The sequence below is a fragment of the Poecile atricapillus genome, chromosome Z (genome assembly GCF_030490865.1).
Source record: "Poecile atricapillus isolate bPoeAtr1 chromosome Z, bPoeAtr1.hap1, whole genome shotgun sequence".
NCBI classification, from domain to species: domain Eukaryota; kingdom Metazoa; phylum Chordata; class Aves; order Passeriformes; family Paridae; genus Poecile; species Poecile atricapillus.
The window spans coordinates 130,674,182-130,693,260 of record NC_081289.1 but is presented as its reverse complement, the minus strand read 5'-3'; the positions used below and the strand labels follow the sequence as shown (position 1 = coordinate 130,693,260).

Here is a 19,079-nt window from a genome sequence, read left to right as displayed (position 1 = left end):
AATTCTGTGCCTTAAACTTAAAGCATTCTAGGTCTAAGTCTAATCAAATTACTTTCTTCCGATTTTCAAATATAAAAAGGTGATCATCTGATTATTATTTGAATACTACTGAAGTGTAATTAAATTAGAAAGCACATCTCTAAGCATCAGAGCTGAAAATGTCATAGCACTGGTTTCCTACAGATTTGGCTGTACAAATGGAAGTTTTGCAAATGTACAAATGCAGTTGGATGTGGCTCTGCAGTAACAAGAATCCTCTGCAGAACTCCTGTCTAAGGTTATATAGATGTGTGGGTCTAAAGGCCTAAATTACATTCTGCTGCTTTGTTCTCTGAATTTGTCAAATCCTATGCTCATTTCTGAATCTGTTCAAGTCTAGGGAGTTCATTGACATCTGTGGAATTACTGTCATTCTAATTGTTGTAACGACATAGATCTAGGTTCACACAATCAGGATAATTTTGCTTGAGAGAAAGGTAATATTAGACAGATGATGAATATATTTTTACATGCCCAAAGAGGTACTTTGGACCTCACAGAAGATAGGAGGGTATTAATTGTTTTGACTTCATAGAGTCCAATGAGACCAGCTCACAAATTTTGCTTTTCAGTGTAAGCACAAACATAACTTTTTCCATTCTTCTTACGGAGTTTGAAAAAAAACCAGGAGGGTTGGTGTCTAGATGTATACTTCTTTATTACCTTCTCTGGCATAATACTTAACATGAGAAAGTGTTCTTTTAATTTTTTATGTTTTTGTCTCATATTATTGCACTGGTGGGCAGAATGCAGGCAGTGAGTAAGCTAAAAATGTAATTTTGATGCTGAGGTGCTGGGTATAGAGAATAGTTTAATGCTTCTCTTGTGCCCAAGCCATTCTGTGTCTAGTATATGAGAGTGTGACAACAAATGAGAGCAAGTAAACCTTTGTGCTGTAGTGGTTGGACCTGGATGAGAGGACTGGGGACATGTGGTTCTTATCCTACTTAACATTTTTAAAATACACTAGTGTCCCAGAACAAACCTTGGGGCAAAATAGGACAGATGGGTGAGTCCTTTGCAGCTTCTCTTCTCACAAACAAAGAGAACCCTCAAAACACTTCAAGGCAGTGGTGCCTGCTTTGAAAATCTTACTACTTTAGCAGATGAGTTGGCCTCAGGGCTTCAACTTGTCCCTTCTGAGTGTGGCATTGAGGAACCTTAATGCAATGTATTTTACAGAGAGAACTTTCAGGAGTCTAAATCAGGTGCCAGAAATGAAATACAGAACTCTCAAGATACTTTTCTATCCCCAACAGGTTAGCTATGATGGAGAACTTCACAAGCACCCACAGCTGGAGGCTGATTTAACAGCAGTGAGAGAGATCTATGGACCTAATGCAGTATCTCTCAGGTATGGCACTGGCCTTTCTGTACTGTGGAACCTTTAATCTTTTGGACTTTGAATTCTGTATGGACCTTCCCTGACTGCCAAGGTACAAGTCTTTTCTGGTGATTCCTGCATGTTGTGTGACAAAAGGAGGGAGCACTGCAAACCAGTATCAGTGCTGGGTTTCGGGGAGTTCTTTTGTAGAACACCATGGTTACAAGTAACTGTGCTGGGAACAGCCCTCAATACCCATCATTGTCTTTTGCAGTTCTAGTGAGGCAGTTGTGTTTTGTTGTAAATCACTCTTCAACATTTCTTTAAACCCTTGTTAAAGTCTTTTCCTGCCATATTCTATATTTTGCCTTGGAGGTGAACAAGAGGAATGATAAGAGGTTTAATAAATACTTTCCCTAGGGAACAGCTGAAGGATTTGGATTTGTCTAGTCTAGGAGAAAAAGAGAGGAAGAAGACACAATAACAGTTTCTTTTCTTCAAAAAAGCTGTTTGTAGGTAGAATGAGTGGTAAAATATTCTGTACAGTCATTATAAGGGAGACAGTAAGGAGCTAGGGTTTGCTCAGAGATTAGGAGAGTTTTCTAATTGTGAGAATCCAAAGTTTCCTACACAGGGAAGTAGTGGAACCTTGGTTAGATGTGAATTGTTAAGAGTAATTATACACAAATTCTGCTGGGCATATATGAATGTGCATGATTCTGCCATAGTGCATATATATATATGTATATATATATGTATATATATATATATATATATATAATATCTATTTTAATATGCCTCAGGTATTTTATAATGTCATTTTCCATCAATGTAATCTTAATAATTCCATAAAAATAACAGGTAGGTAAGATTTAACAGACCTGTCAGATGCATTGCAAGGAAAATACCAAAGTAGTCATACAAACCAAGGAAGAGAGAGAGCATACCTACACCTATGGTGTACTACACCTTTTCAAATCAAATGGAAATTTATTACACTTTAAAGAACCTGGGGAATTGGAATCTGAATAGCTGTATATAGGTTTAGGAAATGAAAAAATATTTATTTGCTAAACTGATAGCTATGAAATTCCTTCAAGCTCCTAAAATGGAAACATTATATGTAACCTTTCAAAATTTATTGAATCAGCAGTTTCACTAGAAACACTGTGATCCCCTTGAACTCACTATAGTAGAAACTGGCACCTGTGGCTGCTTTTGGCATGTGTAAAACTTCAATGCTTTATCCACTTTATTTCAGCTGAAAATATTTACAAATTCTTGGAAATACACCCCACAAGCATTAAGCATTCATTTTCGTCCTTCTTGTGCAGCTCCACTTCTCTGAGAAGTTTGTCTGACAAGGGTATCCACTGGGAGGCATATTTTGTAGACAATTTTCCCTTCTTTCAGTAATCTCTTGCCGTCACAGAATCAGTTTTACAGTAAAAGTACATGTTTCTGTACGAGAACCACTGGGTTGCTGAGTTTTGGTGGAAGGGGCTCCCTTCACCAAACTTCACAAGAGCTCAAGCAATTTCCAGTGCAAACTCAGGCCTGCCACAGGTGAGAGGTTGCTTTGGTAGGAAACAGTGACATTTCAGTATTTCAGAACTGCTTTATTGAATGATTTATGCACAACTGCTGCTCTGCACTTAGTAAAGCTTAATAGAAAAGCATGGAAGTCACTGTGAGAACAAAAACAAACGCAGTTTTAAAGTTAAAAACACCCTAGTGACTGGAAGCTAATCTGTGAAAATTTGAGAGATAGTACTTCTATAGCATTGTCCACTTAAGTAGTGTAAATGAAAAGGAAAACAGTTTTTTGTTTAGGTGTGTGAATAAGTGTTTTCTAGCCCTGTTCTTTAGAAGTCTTCAAGTATGTTGCGGGAAGGCAATCAGTACATCAGAAAAAAAGAGGTAGAAAAGTCACAGTTTAAATGTAAGATTTCAGATTCCTAATCTTGAAATACCACACGTAACAGATAAAATAGATAACTATTGCCTTGTGCACATTACAGGGCAGTCTTTATTTTTGACAAACAAATGCTTGAGTGTATGAAGCAATCCCCCAGGTATAACTTGCCATCCTCTAGGCTGTGCTGTATTTGTCTTCTGTGGTTTATCTGAAGGCTGTTCTTAGGTTACTGGCTGTTATCCAGAAATACTCTAGAAAATTAACAAGGGTTTTCTTGTGTCATAAATGGGAGCAGCATGTGATTATTAATTTTTCTTTGTTCATCTGTGCAATACGTGAAACAGAAATACACAGCAGCAATGGAGAGATTTTTTTGGGAATTAATGGAAAAGATTTAGCCCGTTTAAGCAAGATCCTCTGAAAAAACCTTTTAAGTGCAGCAGACGGTCACCCACTGGGAATATTGATTCAATCTATGTAAATGTGTATTTTATAACTATTCTGATTTTACAGATAAGATAATCCTTTATAAAATCTTCTAAGTTGTAAGTACTCCTGGACTGAGGAGTATCTTAAAGAGCTCTAATGTAATGTAATTATTTCCTTTCAGGGAATATGGAGCCATTGATGATGTAGATATTGATCTACATATTGATGTTAGCTTTCTTGATGTAAGTAATCTAATCACAGAATTACATAATGAACATTAATACCCATTTAATTTTGCTGTACATCAGACTCTCTAGACAACCACTGATACTTTCCTTTTTTGGAGAGTTGGTCTTCACAAGTGAGTGTCACATTACTGATTGATACACAATGGAAAGGTTTTCTTTCCTTTTGTGACCACATTGTTAAAATGCTATATTAGGCTTTTTTTTGCTGCATATATATTTCCTTCCAAACATTTTTTGTGAGTGGTAAATGTTTTAATAAATATAAATGAAACACGGGGTTCTTTTTATGTTGTTAGACATGAGTCTGGTGAAATTACTTCTTACAGTCCTGAAGGGAACAGGACTTTGCCAGGAGTGCTCCTGTACACTGATTAGAGAGAGGCTTGACTGGCAAAAGGACAGTGCTGCTGCTTGTTGACTGGCAGCCTGCCTTCTCTTGCTGTTGTGCTGTCATTCATCTTCACACTTCCTCACCTCATCTGTGCAGAAACTTCCTGGCCTGCATATAATAAAGAATAAAAATGAGAACCTTTAAGTGCATCATTAGCTTCTGCACAGATAGGTCTTATTTTCAGGTCCACACAGCACATAAGGTATTTATTGAGCCTTACTAAAATTTTAAGGAAGTCTGATCATAGCTTGGATTATTTAGATCAATTTTAAGGAGCAAAAGTTTCCTTAGCCCTTATTTATGGGGCTGATTTCTCTTCTGTCTTTTTTGCTTCTTTGCTTCTCAGCTTTGAAGCAGCACCTGTTGGTGGATGGGGATGTGTCTGCCTGCAGTGTACGTGCAGTGTTGTGTATAAACCTCTTGGTTTAAATAAGCTCACTCAAGAACTGGAAACAGTCTGACATTGCTCTTCGGGGGTCGTTGATGTGCCATAATTTGTCCTGATTCTAAAGTGTAATGTTGGAGTAGGTACTAAACAGCTGGGTAAATGGATGGATAGTGTTTTAACAACCCAAAGGCAGACTGACGAAAAGCAGTTCCTCACGATGGCTAAAGATGTCTGTTGTTTTCTTTTTGTCTTAAACTAGGAGGAGATTGCTGTGGCTTGGGATGTAATTCGCACAGAGCCTATAATAGTGCGCCTGCACTGTTCACTTACACAGTACCTAAATGGTCCAGGTTGGTCAATTGTGTATTCTTCTTGTGCCTTGTGTGGTGTGCAGTCTGAGCCATGGGATAGACACTTACTCACTACCAAATCTTTGACCCTGCACATGCATAGTTCTACTGCTGAGACGAGTCCTATTGATTTGAAATTAGGCTTACATGTATTTGCGTGGCTAGGCCCTTCCTAGTGACACAGGCATCTAATTTAAGCTTTCGTGGGTTCATTTTGGGAATTTGTTTTCCTGATATCCTTTGAGATGCAACTGCTTCCCCTAGGAACCAGGGTTAAGGAGTAACGACCTGGAGTTTCTAATATGTGATTTTGTCATTTTTAAGATCAAACCTCATCTGCACAGATGAGATATGACTGATGATGAAGACATATACAGATCTGTGCAGCATATTAACATGCCCTCCTTCATGCAGCTTTAAAGAGTCAGGCCATGATAACTGCCCTTTCAGCTTCTGGTTTCTATATAAGTATGTGTATGAATAAGTATTATTCTGGAAATCTTTAGATCTGAAAGAATTTTTAAGTGATTAATGTTTCCTCATGAGAGAAAAATGTTCAAGCTTATGAAGAATCAACTTATTTTGAAGATTTGGAAGCATTCATATGCAAGAGTCAACTTCAGATATATTTTTACAGTGTAAGTCAGACTCAGTTTGGATAATAACTTGCCCAGCCTTGGAGACTTGCAGTGCAGGCTGTCAGTTCAGGCTTTTATCTGTGGGAGAATTCTGCCTCTGGAAAATAATAGATATTTCCAGTCCTGTTTATCAAAATGTGTCCCAATGAGCTATTTCTATAGGATGTTGCCTAACGATTCTAACTGTGAGCTATATTCTGTTCATTCAAATAAGCATTTCATTATACCAATTTTTTTTCCCCTTGACTTTGGTCTTTTTGTCTGTGGTTTATTACTTCAATCATTTTTGTCTTAAAGTCTTAAAATACGCATTTAGAATAGCAGGAAGCAGAGTTAGTATTCAGAACATTTCTATCAAAATGTAATTTAAAAAATAAAGAAGTGCAGCAAATAAGAGAAGTGTGTAGAGCAGCATGCAGAGAGAAATGAGAAGTAACAAGAATATAAATTCTGCATTGCTGACAAGGTTAAGGTGGGAAACATAGTTCCCAGTGCTGGAGCTGACTGCTTGTAGGAGTGCCCAAGTTCTGAGAAAAGCAGGAGTAGGGCCACAGGCAAGAGCTTTGCTGACGCTGGTTTTCCTGAGCTCAGCTGCTGTTGCAGCCATGTCCCTTTACTTACTAGAAAAGCACAGCGAGATCCACCATCTTTTGTGTTAATTCTGTGATTTCCTCTTCTGTTTTCTTGACAATACTGGGCCAGAATTTTATGCTGTAGCTTTTTCTCCTATACTACATTCTATTGGTTGAGAAACAGGAACACATTATATTCCAAAGCACAGTGGGGGATATGAGTACCATCCTGTAGCTGTTTAATATACTGATTTTAGATAGTTCTTGTAGTTAATAGCTTGTCTCAGTAGTGTCTGTGTGGGCAGTTTGTCCCTCATGCCTTAGAAGCCTGTCTTACAGAGGATGAATCAGCCAGTGGAGGTATTGGCATGTCTCCTCTGAATGTAGAGTCTAGAAAAAAATTTGGTCTAGATGTCAGATTTTGAAATTTCTGGTTGTAGGTAAAATGATATTTAAAGTATTGCCCATCCCATCAGCCCCCTGCAGAGTGTCCGAAATTTGACAATCCAAAGATATTGCTATACTTAATGAAATCTTCCATCCCTTTTGAAAAAAAATCATTAGTTTGTATTTAAAAGATGAGTTTATGTTTGATATTACTTGAATAACAACATTAGGGAAGAGGTAACTACTGACCTTTCAACTAAGTTAAATCGCATGGCCAAGGTAGATATATTGTATTTTATTATCAAATTTAATATCTATTAAAGTAAAATTAAAGTGCTAACTTTGATATTCTGAATACAGTCTGGCTTTCTGAGTGGTCAGAATAACATCAAAATACTGATTTACCATTTCTAATAAAATGTGAACAAACCCCAGATTTTTTGTTTTCATTTATTTTTGATTTTACTTTAGTCATTATCACCTTATAGAATGCAAAGTATGCAGCCTGTTCATGCTTGTGATATGCTTTGGCTGTTGTCCTGCCTTGAGGACCTGCAGCTCTCTCAACAAGTACTGGGTTCCATCTGCCACTTCTATCTAGCAAATGATACTGAATTATTTTCGTAATGCCACTAGCTAATTTCCGTCCTTTACCCTGTACATTTGCAATTTCCGACATGAATATGGACATAGCAGTGTTCGGACAGGTCTTGAGGAGATTTCAGGGTAGCCCTTGGCAACTGGAATTCACGTATCTGGCACTTAGATGATGATTTTGGATCTTGTATTAAATCACCCTCAGAAACAAAATCCAGCTACTAATGAATTCAGTTTCAGTCTCGGCTTTCTTCACAGCCACAGGAACTCTACTGTGTACAGACTACTTACTTGGGAAAATAGTTTAAAATACTGGGTGAGGTGAACTGACACTCCAGATGCATTTCATCTGATGCTGCTTGCTACTTGCATAGCGTGTGTGTAAAAAAAGATACATTTTTTTAAATAAAATGGATGGGAAGAGATACATTTAAGAGATACATTTATTGTAAAACTGTAAATTCTGTTGGCTGATATTCCAGAAAGGACCATTCCTTTCTTAATATGCTTAGATGGCATGTCAGCTCTTGCCATTGCTTCAATTTAATTGTCTGTAGTCCAGCTCCTCATAGAAGAGGGTCTCTAAATAAGACTTACATGGTCACAAGTTTGTCATTAGTGCTGTAAGATCAAATATCAACAAAATTTCCTTTTTCCCTAGTGCCAACTGTGGATGTATTTCAGATCTCTACTAAGGAAAGATTTGGGCTGGGACATCAGCTGAAAAAGTAAGTCTGGAAAAGTACAAACCCCTATTTTTAGGCAAATATTACACTCTTTAGTTTGCAGACCATGTTAAGTAGAATAAAGTTCATGTTGTCAGGTTGGATGTTGGATCAAAATATCCTGAAGTTGTTTTTCTTTAAATAAAAGTCAGTATTTGCCGTTATAAGTTTGGGTTTGACAGCTATTGATGAGAACCTGATTTGTGTTACTTGCCAGGGTTTCCTTTTCTTTTCACTTTGGTGCCTTTAAGGAGGCCATAAACGTTATAAAGACCATATTTAGGAATGTTCAATTTCATGTTTCTGCTTAGATGGTGAAACCTCTGAAATGGGAGTCTTTCTGAGCTCAAAAATCTCATGCATACCCTGAGGGGGTTGTGCTTTCATGGTTGCCTCTAGAATATACCATAGTAATTAGGCCATCCACTTTTTGAGGACAAGATGGAAGAATAGTCAAAAAAATTGGCAGCATGTGGTCATAGTACAACTCATATTAATACAATTTTGTTGAGTCATCTATTTGCATATGCTTCTGTACATGTAATAAATTTTTAAATATATAGGCTTTAGTATCTCACTGTTACAACATTAATAAACCCCTGACGAAAAAAATCCTGTTTCATGTTTTAAGAAATTCAGTGCAACATTTTTTCTTACAAATGAAGCAAGTTATTAAAATCTCTGTGGTACATGACTTTGAAGAAAAAAAAAAAAAAAAAAAAGCTCTCTCAGAATGAATAGTCTGTTAAAATGTTTTACTATTTGTATATACCTGTCAGTGATTTTTGCATCAGGTAATTACTGAAAGTTCCCATATGAGAACATAGCTGCACAGCTCACAAATGAGAAGGAGTAAAAATAGCTGTGAGCCCAGTGGTCCCTCATGGCTGAGGCAATGGGGTATTTCCTTTTTGCACCAAATTCAGCTTTGACTTCTATCACTATTAAGTCCCCCACTGCCAGGTTAGAATCAGAGAACAAGGTTCTGCTTAGCCATGCAGATGCTGTAGCCTGTGGTCATGTGAGAGGCAAAAACCCCTGTAGCTGGATTTGATGCCCTTGACTCAATTTGTCTGTAGATCTCCATGAGAGGTGTAGCCTCCATAAGTTTTGCAGTTGCAATGGGTCTTTACACAAACTTTATTCTCATTAAGAGTCCCATGTTAAATTATTTCTATGTGGAAAAAAAAAAGGGGGGTTTTGAGGAGCTGGCGCACCCAATCATTAATCCATATGCATGACAGAAGGCTGCAGAGTGAGAACATTGCATTGTCACCTGCATGGTGACCACTGAGACCATAGTATGAAAATGAGTATGTCCTGGCTGGGATAAGAAAATCTTTCTTTTCTATCTTAATTTGCAGAATTATGCAGACATTTGTTACACAACAGTGGAAGAACAGTAAAGAAAAATCTAACTGTACGCACAATAAAAAGGTGTCTGACAAAAAGGTGAAATCCCCTCTGCACATCTTTTCTACATTGCGCAGGTAATAGCAAGGAAAATGAGCTGTTACCACCCTAAACTGTTCAAAATCCACAGCAGACTTGACAAGGTGAAATCTTGACTTTTCTCCACAGAGAAAATTTATATCTATTTATATCTTACCTCATGGGTTTTCAGTCCTTGCATTACATGGTATCAGGAGTGAGCTAGGTACTGCTGCAGCTTCTAGGATTATTAGAAGCAAGAGCATTTCAGTGCCCTGCTTTCTGAAACAACCTCGTTCCATCTAGAACTGGAAATAATTAATTTATTTTAACTGGTGTTTGTATTTTTATTTTATCTTTGCTTGAATATTTTTATTCATCAAGAATAAAAATACAAGTAATACTTATGTATAGCATATGTTATGTATATTTAAAATACCGGTTTGTCCAGCTCGTCTTTATACAGCAGTTTATATATTTAGTTTTCTAAAAGTGGAATGGTCTTTAATGAAAGACTGAATTTAAAGATGCTGAGCACCCTCCCCTCTCCAGTATTTGACTACATTAATGTTTTCCACTTCTGAAATGCAGGCACAGAATTTCAAAGAGAAAAGACATTAGAAAGCGTAAGAAAGAGTTTATGAATAGTTTGAATGAATTTGAATGTAATACGATTTCTGCCAGTTGCTCATACTCGTAAGTATATGTAGAATCAGGCTCTGATTTTGCCTCTTTTAGGGTTGTAACTATTTACTCAAGTGTGTTTTCCTGATTATGGAGAGTTGACAGATCACCCCTTCAATTCAGTTACTGAATTTGAATCGAATGCTTCTTTGAATATTCCTTATTTTTCACAAATTTTGCCATTCTAAATTCAGGGTATGAAAAGGAGATAGAATACAGCAATCACTCAGACTGAAAAAGGAAGGAATGTCAAAGATGACAGAAGATTGTCTATTCAAAGGCAGAGAAGGAAAGACCGTGTTTTAAATAGAAGTCTTACCCATTCCCTACCGCTCAACATGCCACTGCCAAGCACAGGCTGTAGCCTGGGGTTTGTTTTTATTCAGAAAGGGCATACAAAACCAGCCCATTCTTTTTGCTCTTGGTTTGGGGGTTTAAGTCCAGAGATGGCTCAGCCCAAATGCAGGGAATCTCCCCCAGGGCACCATTCCTGCCTCCCATCTGTAGGAGGATAATGGTGAGCCAGCTGCATACAGTGAATCAGCAGCCTCCACGTGCATCCTCCACTGTCAACACTTGCTAACAGGATGGGGAAACCTGCCAGCCTCTCCCCTTAGGCTTTTACTTCTTTATTTGATGCAAAAAAACAAAACAAAACAAAACAAACAAACAAACAAAAAAACCAAAAAAAAAGAAAAACAAAAAAATGAAACAAGACCAAAACCAAACAAACTAAAAGCCAACAAACAAACAAACAAACAAAAACCCCAAACAAACAAACTCTAAAGGTTGGTGTTGCATATAAAACATAGGAAAATGATTCAGCATACCTGTTGCATGTTCTTTGCAAGGACAGGCAAATGTGAACCTTACAGAAATGTGACAGTTTGTGTGAACATTGTTTCGTAAAAACCTTTTGTTCTTTACTTTCTGCATTCGTAATTTAGGTCTCTCACATTCTCATTTCTGGTGTTACAGAGCTAGGATTTGTCTATAACGCGAAAGAAGGGTATAAATTTGTCTTTCGCAAAGTGCCCAGTTTATGATGATGTTCTTAATGTCCTTTTCATCCGAATTAAATTTGATTTAATGTCTCCCAAGTTTCACTGCTCATTCAATCTTCCACTGGATCTGAACATAGAATTTGTTATGCTGTGTCCAGAATACAATAACTTCCATGGGATTGTGTCATGATCATTACATAGAAAAGATAGATTTCGTTAAGGAAAATGTGTTATAAGTGGTAGATTTCATTTCAGAGATAATTTCCTGAATAATTGGCTTGTTTTGAGACATAGAGACCTTTGCAAAAAGCTGTAAGGTCACAGCTCTAACTTCTGCTTAAGTACTTAATTGTCTTTTTGATTAATGATCTGTAAATAGGAGTAAGTGGTTTGTTTTAGTATTGGAAGATGTTTTTACGCAATTGTTCATGTTTTAAAGGTTTGGGTTGCATTTATCACTAGGGAAAAACGTAAAGACAGATGACAATTAAAAGTATTTACATCTGTGTGATCTTGCTTGATTTGCCCAAGATTTTGATTATTCTTCAACTTTGCCATCTTCTTTATTCTAAGGTCGCCAAGTTATCCTCCACCTGGCTGTGGTAAAAATAAATCGAAACTGAAGTCAGAACAGGATGGCATCTCCAAGACTCACAAATTACTGAGAAGGACTTGCTCTAGCACAGTGAAGGCGGAGGATGTGTGTGCCACAAAATCTCACAGAACCTTTGGCCGCTCGTTATCGAGTGACCCTAGGGCTGAACAGACAATGGCTCTTAGATCGCACAAACTGCTGAGTCGCGCTTGCTCTGCAGCTGTCAAGCAGGAGGAGTGCATCACTTTAAAGCCCCATAAGGTGTTAAATAGGTCGTGCTCTGGGGATCCTCGATGTGAGCACAACAGCACCTTGAAGCCCCACAAACTTTTAAGCAGATCCTACTCCAGTAACCTTAGAATGGAAGAATTGGATGGATTGAAGAATCACAAGTTGCTCAGCAAGACTTACTCCAATGCCCCTAAATCATCCAAAATGGAGCCTTTCAAGGAGTCCACCATGGCAGAGAGCAGGAGGCTCTCTCTTACCTCAGGGCTTATTGGTATCTTAACACCATCCTCATCATCACCTTCACAAGCTGCTGTGCGTAGTATTTTTTTTGTATTTTGCTCATTTTCCTCCTATTGTTTTCCAAATGTGCTGTTATGCTTTTTGTGCAAAGACATTAATGCTTAGGATATATATAAGTGACTATATTGGATATACTGGAAGGCAAGAGCAATGAAGTCAGCTTTTTCAGGAGGATTCAAACAGCTGTGCATATACATATACTTAAGTTATAAAATCAGAATCTGCTGGGGTCAGGACAGAAGTTTTATGTGTTGTGTTGAAATGCAGCTCAATGCACAGCTGCTGATCATGGGAAAAATTCAGTCACCCACTTCTTCCCTGCATACTTCCTGCAGGAAAAAGGGAGAGTGTGCACTTCTGTGCTGCAAAATTAGGTTGGTTGCAGAGAACTTTTCTCATTTCCCTGCTTGCTTTGTGGGGGAAGCCACTGTCCATTAGATGGTTTGATTGCCACATCACCTCTCCTTCTGGTCTTTGCATCTGCCATTATCATCATCATCATCATCATCATCATCATCATCATCATCATCTTCACCATCATACTGGAATGAACTCAGTCATGGTTCCACTCACCTGTTGCACATTTGTAATTTGTGAAGGGTTAAACCTTCAAATATGCTACATAACATCAGAGACCAGACAAGGAGCTTGGGTCCATGCTGGCCCTCTCGCTTTCCTCAAAGACATGATCAGTTGGGAAAACAAAGGGTAGCATATACTCTTGCATTTAAGAAAGAGTTCTCAAAATCAATTATTCTGCCTATGCCTCTTAAAAGATGGCTTTTTTACTTTAGAAAGAAGAGTGGGTTTGTTTGCAGTCTTTCAAGACAACAGCCTGTTTTTTGTGTTTGATCTGGGGAGAAATGTTTAGAAAATAGTTCTCTCCACTCCCTTTGCCTGGTGGTACCTTGGAAACCTACATACATACATTTTAAACATATGTATGGTATCTGATTCTTCCTTCAGATACCATACATATGTTTAAAATAGTGCATTCTAAATAATGAAGTTACATTGCGTGCACTATGTTTCATGGCGATTTACTTTAGTAAGCTTTAAGCTATACTCTTCAGATCTAAAGGCAGGGATACACTATCGTAACATCATTTATATGTATGCTGTGTTGTTGATTTGTGTGATATGCACAGCAAAATTAATTTGAGCCATCAGACTTTCTACTTGTTGCAGTTTAGAGATGCACTTTTTTCTTATTCAGCAGAGGATGTATTAACATAGCAAGACTTTTCTCTCCTGACATTAATAGGAAAAGTCCCCCTGTTTTATATAAGATAATGAAGAGCTGTATAGGTTTCATTATTGATGTTATCAGCTGATGGGGGACAAAGGCAAGCCCTGTTTGGCAGCCTGTAAAAACTACCCATAATTTATTGCTTCAATGCACTTACTTTGAGGGAAGATCATCACATACATGGTCAGATGTAGTTTGACTGATGTTAGTGGAAGGGGATCAAGAGCCTATTTCACATTTTAAATACTGGCACCAGATATATGGGTAGCCTGGGTGCCTAACTGCAGTTTGAAGTCAGTGGGATGTAGAAGAGATGAAACAAGATACTGAGTTCTCTTCAAAACACTAGAGTCTCATATATGCATACAAGTAGGATTGTTGCCCAGAAGAAAACTGAAAAGCAGTTAAGCAATTAAAAAGTAGAGAAATGAAAGGAAATAACACTGTTTAAAAAAACTACCAAAGCATTATAAATGGAGTTGATCTAACTCTACTTAAAACAAGGTTTGATTGAAATAGATGTCAATCTGGAGGGAAGTCTGAACCTTACTGACTCTACTAACAGAAGTTATTTCTAATTAATGTTGTTGTGTGCTGAAAGAAAATTAATTTCAATAGTATCTGAGCGTAAAGATCTGTTAGCATGGTGTTTGCAGAAGTGACACCTTAGTTCATATAAAATAAGAAGGTTTTCAGCCTTACTGAGAGTTACAGTAGTCTTTAAAGCCTTAATATACAGCCCATATTTGGATAGGCAATGCACAGTGAAAATGTAATGGAAGTTACCAAACATCAGTTTATTTGGATGGAGTGAAGGCACTGGTGTTTTCATTGCAGATTAAAGTTTCTCAGATGGTGAGACACAAACCTTCATCAGATTTAAGAACTAGAAAGAAATACTAGAAACCTACCCCATACTCAGTAAACAGTAAAAGGATTGATTATTCATAGTTTGGGCCACAAAAATGAGATCTCTTTGGATGCAAACTGTTTACATATTTACACACAAAAACTTACAAATGCTTTACCATTTCCTTATAATTAGTCTGTCAACACTGAAGTTGCCTCAACTTTTTCCTTGCAGCAAAATTATGGTGCAAAATGCATTCCAGTGCGAGACCGTGGCTTTCTTGTACAGGTAGGATGTCATGTCCTGTCCATTTATGATACACTGTGGAGCATGAGCTGACTGTTAATAATTTTTAAGCAGATACTATTCTCATTTTCATTGTTCTCAGACTATTGAATTTGCTGAGCAGCGGATACCAGTATTGAATGAATACTGTGTAGTTTGTGATGAACCTCATGTGTTCCAGAATGGCCCTATGCTAAGGGTAAGTGGTATGCTGGTAAACAATGCATTTTATAGTGCTTTGAATAGCTGTAGACCATAAAAACCTGTTGGAAGACTGTTGAATTATTTCAGAAGGGGTTTCATTCTAATACTCTTTTGAGATGCAAAAATATGAAGCATATTAACTAGATTTTGCTGTAAATTTGGAAAAAAAAAGTCATACGAAAAAGGGACAGAGAAATTAGGGTTGTATCATATCACAGACCATGTAAAGGGGCATGTATTTCACTGAATACTGTTGTGCTGCAGTCACAGTCAGATAACACAGAGAAGTGCATTACAGTGCTTTCCCAGTCCTCTGGCATCCTTCTGAAAGCTTAGGGCACCTCATCCCATAGCTTTTATCAAGGCATGAGCACAATATTTACATACACTGGTCCTCATACCAGCACTCTGCGAAATTCTTCTGGCCTTGTTTTGCTCACAGGCTGCTTGAACAAGCCGTCCTCAAATGTGATAAAAGGCAGTAGAAGGAGATGCTCTGTAAAGTGCCTGATCTAGCAGTGAACCAGTTTAGGGGCACTGTTGTGGCTCAGTGTGCGCGAAGTCTGGCCAGTGAGCTCTTCTTTCATTCCTGTATGACCAGGAACAGAATTTTGCCTGTTGATCATTGTCGCCTCTCTCATGCTGTTGGTGAATGCATACAGTGGAAAAGAGTAAGACTGGACTTGAGATGCACACTGGTTGGAATTGCTGCCTCAGTGGAGCTTGGGAAAAAGTATATTTTGATATACTTTTTATACAGAGCCGGCTAGCTCTCCCACAGCTCCATGCTGAGCATGGGACACACCTTGGGAGCGGGCTGACCCAAGGTGCGGCTTAGACCAAATGCTCTATGGCACTGTTCTAGTGTCAGGTACAGGGTGGAGGCAAGGACAAGGAGAAGACCTTTTGTATGAGTTCCAAGGAAGGTTTATTTCCAGGCAGGCTCCAGGAACAAAAGGCAACGGATACAAGGGTACAGCAACTTATATACAGGGGAGGATCAAGGGGAGGACACAATACTTCAACCAATAAGGGACATCTTGGGGAGGAGTACAGGGCGGAGTTACATAATACATAAACCAATGGGGATGACAAGGGGAGGAGAATGGGTCACATGGACCAATGGGACATGGAGGATTAGGGGAATTCCAAAGGGATGGTTTGGGTAGGGGGTTGGCCTAAGGGAAGATTAACAACTGAGGTGAGGAGAGACATGGAACATTCGGGAGCAAGGTGCAGGTATTAAGGTAGATTGACAACGAGGATAGGAGGATACAACTTGGACTGAACCATTAACACAGGGGACAACAAAATAAACCATTAAAAGGAAATACATGGAAATACACCACAACATCTCCCCCTTTTTTGTTTGTAAAGCAGAGTTGTGGTTTTGACAGATCCATTCCCATTTTGGGTACACGCCTCCCCACCAGGGCTGCTCAGTGGGCACTTCCACTCACTTAACTTATGCAGTGGGAGAGATGGTACCAAGGACAGTTTTCATTATTATCCTCTTCAGGAAGGAAAAGGCAAATAAGGGATATAACAAACAAGACCAACAAAACAGATGAACACGTTACTCGTAATTTATCGGAATCAGGAACATAAGCAGATCAACTGGGTGATGAGGTTCTCCCATTCCTAGGCGCCGGTGGAAGGATGCCACAGCCACATTTTTGATTCAGCTGATTATAACTATGGCTTAAGGATGTAAGGCTTGATCCACTTCTGGAGGACTCACTTCAAACCAGAGGGCATGGATACGCAAGTGTACCCACGTCCCCATGTTACCAACTCATGTGGGCCCTCGACTTACCTCTGTTTTTGGAGTCTTTATCAACACTGGTGGGCGTTCCCTCTGCTCTAGCTATTATTCTTGAAATGCCTGACAACAGGCAGATTTAAGTTTTCAAACAAGCAATTTAGGAAATTTATGGTGAACAATGCTTTGCAGAGCTTTATTTGGGGTGTATATGTGGTGGTATTGCCCTGCTGCTGCCCCAGGACTTGCTTGAGCGATTGATGGGTTTGCTCAATGATGGCTTGGCCTGTGGGGGGAGTAAAGGATGCCCATTTTATAATTTACTCCCTATTTCTGTAGGAACTCCCTGAAGGCCTTGGAGGCATATGTAGGACCGTTGTCCATTTTGATTTCTTTAGGGATCCACAGCACAGAGAAGGCCTACACCAGATGTATTTGTGCATTAGTGGCCTTCTCCCCCATGTGGGCAGAGGTATGGACTCCTCCAGAGAAAGTACCACTGACTCATGGATGTACTTCAGCCTGCCAAACTATGGAACATGTGTCATGTCCATCTGCCACACCTCACAGCTGTTTTGGCCTCTGGGGTTCACCCCTGAACTTAAGGATGGAACAGTGTGCCTTTGGCAGCTGGGACATGTAGTCTTGGCCTGGTCCTCCCTCAGATGGAATTGGTGTACCAGGCCAGGCACATTTTGGTGGAATTGCTGATGGCTCAACTTTGCCTGCTGACAGATGTTTGGCAATTTGGTCATCTCAACCAGGGTGGCCAGGGCATCTGCTCTTCTCTTTCCTTCTGCAATGAATCCTGGAAGGTCAGTGTGTGACCTTACATGTGTGACACAGAAAGGCTGCTCTCAGTGGGAGATGAGATAAACTAAGTTCAAGAGCAACCTGAAGAAGTCGGGATTTGAGACCTCCATTAAAACAGCATTCTCTGCTCTAGACACTACCCCTGCCACATAGGCCAGGTCAGTGACTAAGCTGAATGGTTTGGGAAACCTCTCATAGGTCCTGATGACTGCAGCCAACTCAGCAATTTGAGGGGACCTCTGAATTTCCTTGACACCTATCTCCCACTGCTGAATTTGAGGATCACTCCAAGTCATTACTGACTTTGAGGCATCATGTTCCAGACGCGTCAGTAAACACTGTCAGAGCAGTCTTAAGTGGTTTCTGGCTCTGTTTTCCTTATGAAATCAATTTGAATGCTGAATTAAGTAATTTGTGGGCTGGACTATGGATTGAAATTTGTCCAAGTTAACTATCTAGAGCGAATTGGAGTGTCTCGTTCTCCCTGAGCAACTGCTCTAGAACCTCTTTTGTTAACTTACCTGGTGACAAAGTAAGCGGTAGATGAAGTCACACCCTGCTAATTCAGGCATTCTTGTCCTGGCCTTCCTTAGAATTGAGCTATCAGCTCTTGTGGCTCTGTGATGCTTTTGGGCCATTGGTGCCTGAGGAACACCCACTCTCTGACTAGGAGTGGATCTCTGTGGCCTTTGTCCCTTTGGAAGATTAGGCCATGGAAGTATGGCAATTTCCCTAGAATGATAAAATTGAAGGGGAGGTTCAGCAGGCAGCAGTGGGCTTGCTTTGATGACATTGCCTCCTGTGCTTTCTCCAGAGCCAGTTTAGCCTCTTGGGTCAGAACCCTAGGAGAACTCAGCTCCTCTCCCACTTTCAAATAAATTGAAAAGGCGGGGGTAGGTCTTTGGTGCTTATACCTAGTCAGGGTCTGACCCAGTTAAGAGACCGACACAGCTGGTGTAGATCTGCTAAAGTCTTTGGGTTGTCATTAATAGCTGATTTTGCAGAATATTGGTCTGCTTGTTATTTCCAGCCTCAGATACCTCCAAGGGGGTACCCACTGAACCTTTTCCATCTGGTGTTTAAACCTTAGTGAAGTCAAAACATTGACAGCTAGGTCAAGCATGTGGGTAAGTAGATCATTATTGAGGATGCGCACTGGGACATCATCCATATATTGGAGGACGATGGCCTCCCCCACTTTGGCATGCACTGGGGACAGCAATGAGACTATCTATATCCATTGGTAAATATTAGGGCTGTTATGTTTTTAGACAGTACTTGTCAATGATAGCTCCTCACTGGGGCTTCTCAGTTGATGAAGGCAACTGAGAAGGCAAGCCGTGGTGCATTGGCAGGGTCAAGGGGAATCTGGAAAAAGCAATCCTTTATGTCTGTAACTGCCAAATCCCAGTTTTGAGAGAGTATCAAAGGGGAAGGCAGCCCTGGCTGGAGTAATCCCATGTCTACAAAGACTTTATTGATCTGCGATCATGGAGGATCCACGACTTGTCCTTCACCAGCTTCCAGATGATAGACACCAGAGAATTCCAAGGGCTAGCTGTAGGCACAATGTTACCTTTGGCTAATTGCTCCTCCATGAGCTCATTATGCACCGTTAATTTTTCTTTGTTTAGTGGCCACTGAGCTACCCATACTGGATGATCC

General features: G+C 39.4%; 1 protein-coding gene across 2 annotated transcripts in view; it reads left to right on the top strand.

Annotated features, from left to right (window-relative positions):
- PARP8 (poly(ADP-ribose) polymerase family member 8) overlaps positions 1 to 19,079 on the top strand; it is a 120,311-nt gene that overhangs the window by 69,871 nt on the left and 31,361 nt on the right. The window contains exons 7-15 of one of the 2 annotated variants that reach the window (XM_058828073.1): positions 1,299 to 1,393; positions 3,892 to 3,952; positions 4,997 to 5,087; positions 7,943 to 8,009; positions 9,371 to 9,496; positions 10,029 to 10,133; positions 11,699 to 12,263; positions 14,585 to 14,638; positions 14,739 to 14,834. In XM_058828073.1, coding sequence (XP_058684056.1) covers positions 1,299 to 1,393; positions 3,892 to 3,952; positions 4,997 to 5,087; positions 7,943 to 8,009; positions 9,371 to 9,496; positions 10,029 to 10,133; positions 11,699 to 12,263; positions 14,585 to 14,638; positions 14,739 to 14,834 — 1,260 coding nt within the window. The remainder of the gene's footprint in view (positions 1 to 1,298; positions 1,394 to 3,891; positions 3,953 to 4,996; positions 5,088 to 7,942; positions 8,010 to 9,370; positions 9,497 to 10,028; positions 10,134 to 11,698; positions 12,264 to 14,584; positions 14,639 to 14,738; positions 14,835 to 19,079) is intronic. The other variant, XM_058828075.1, reaches the window with a different exon arrangement.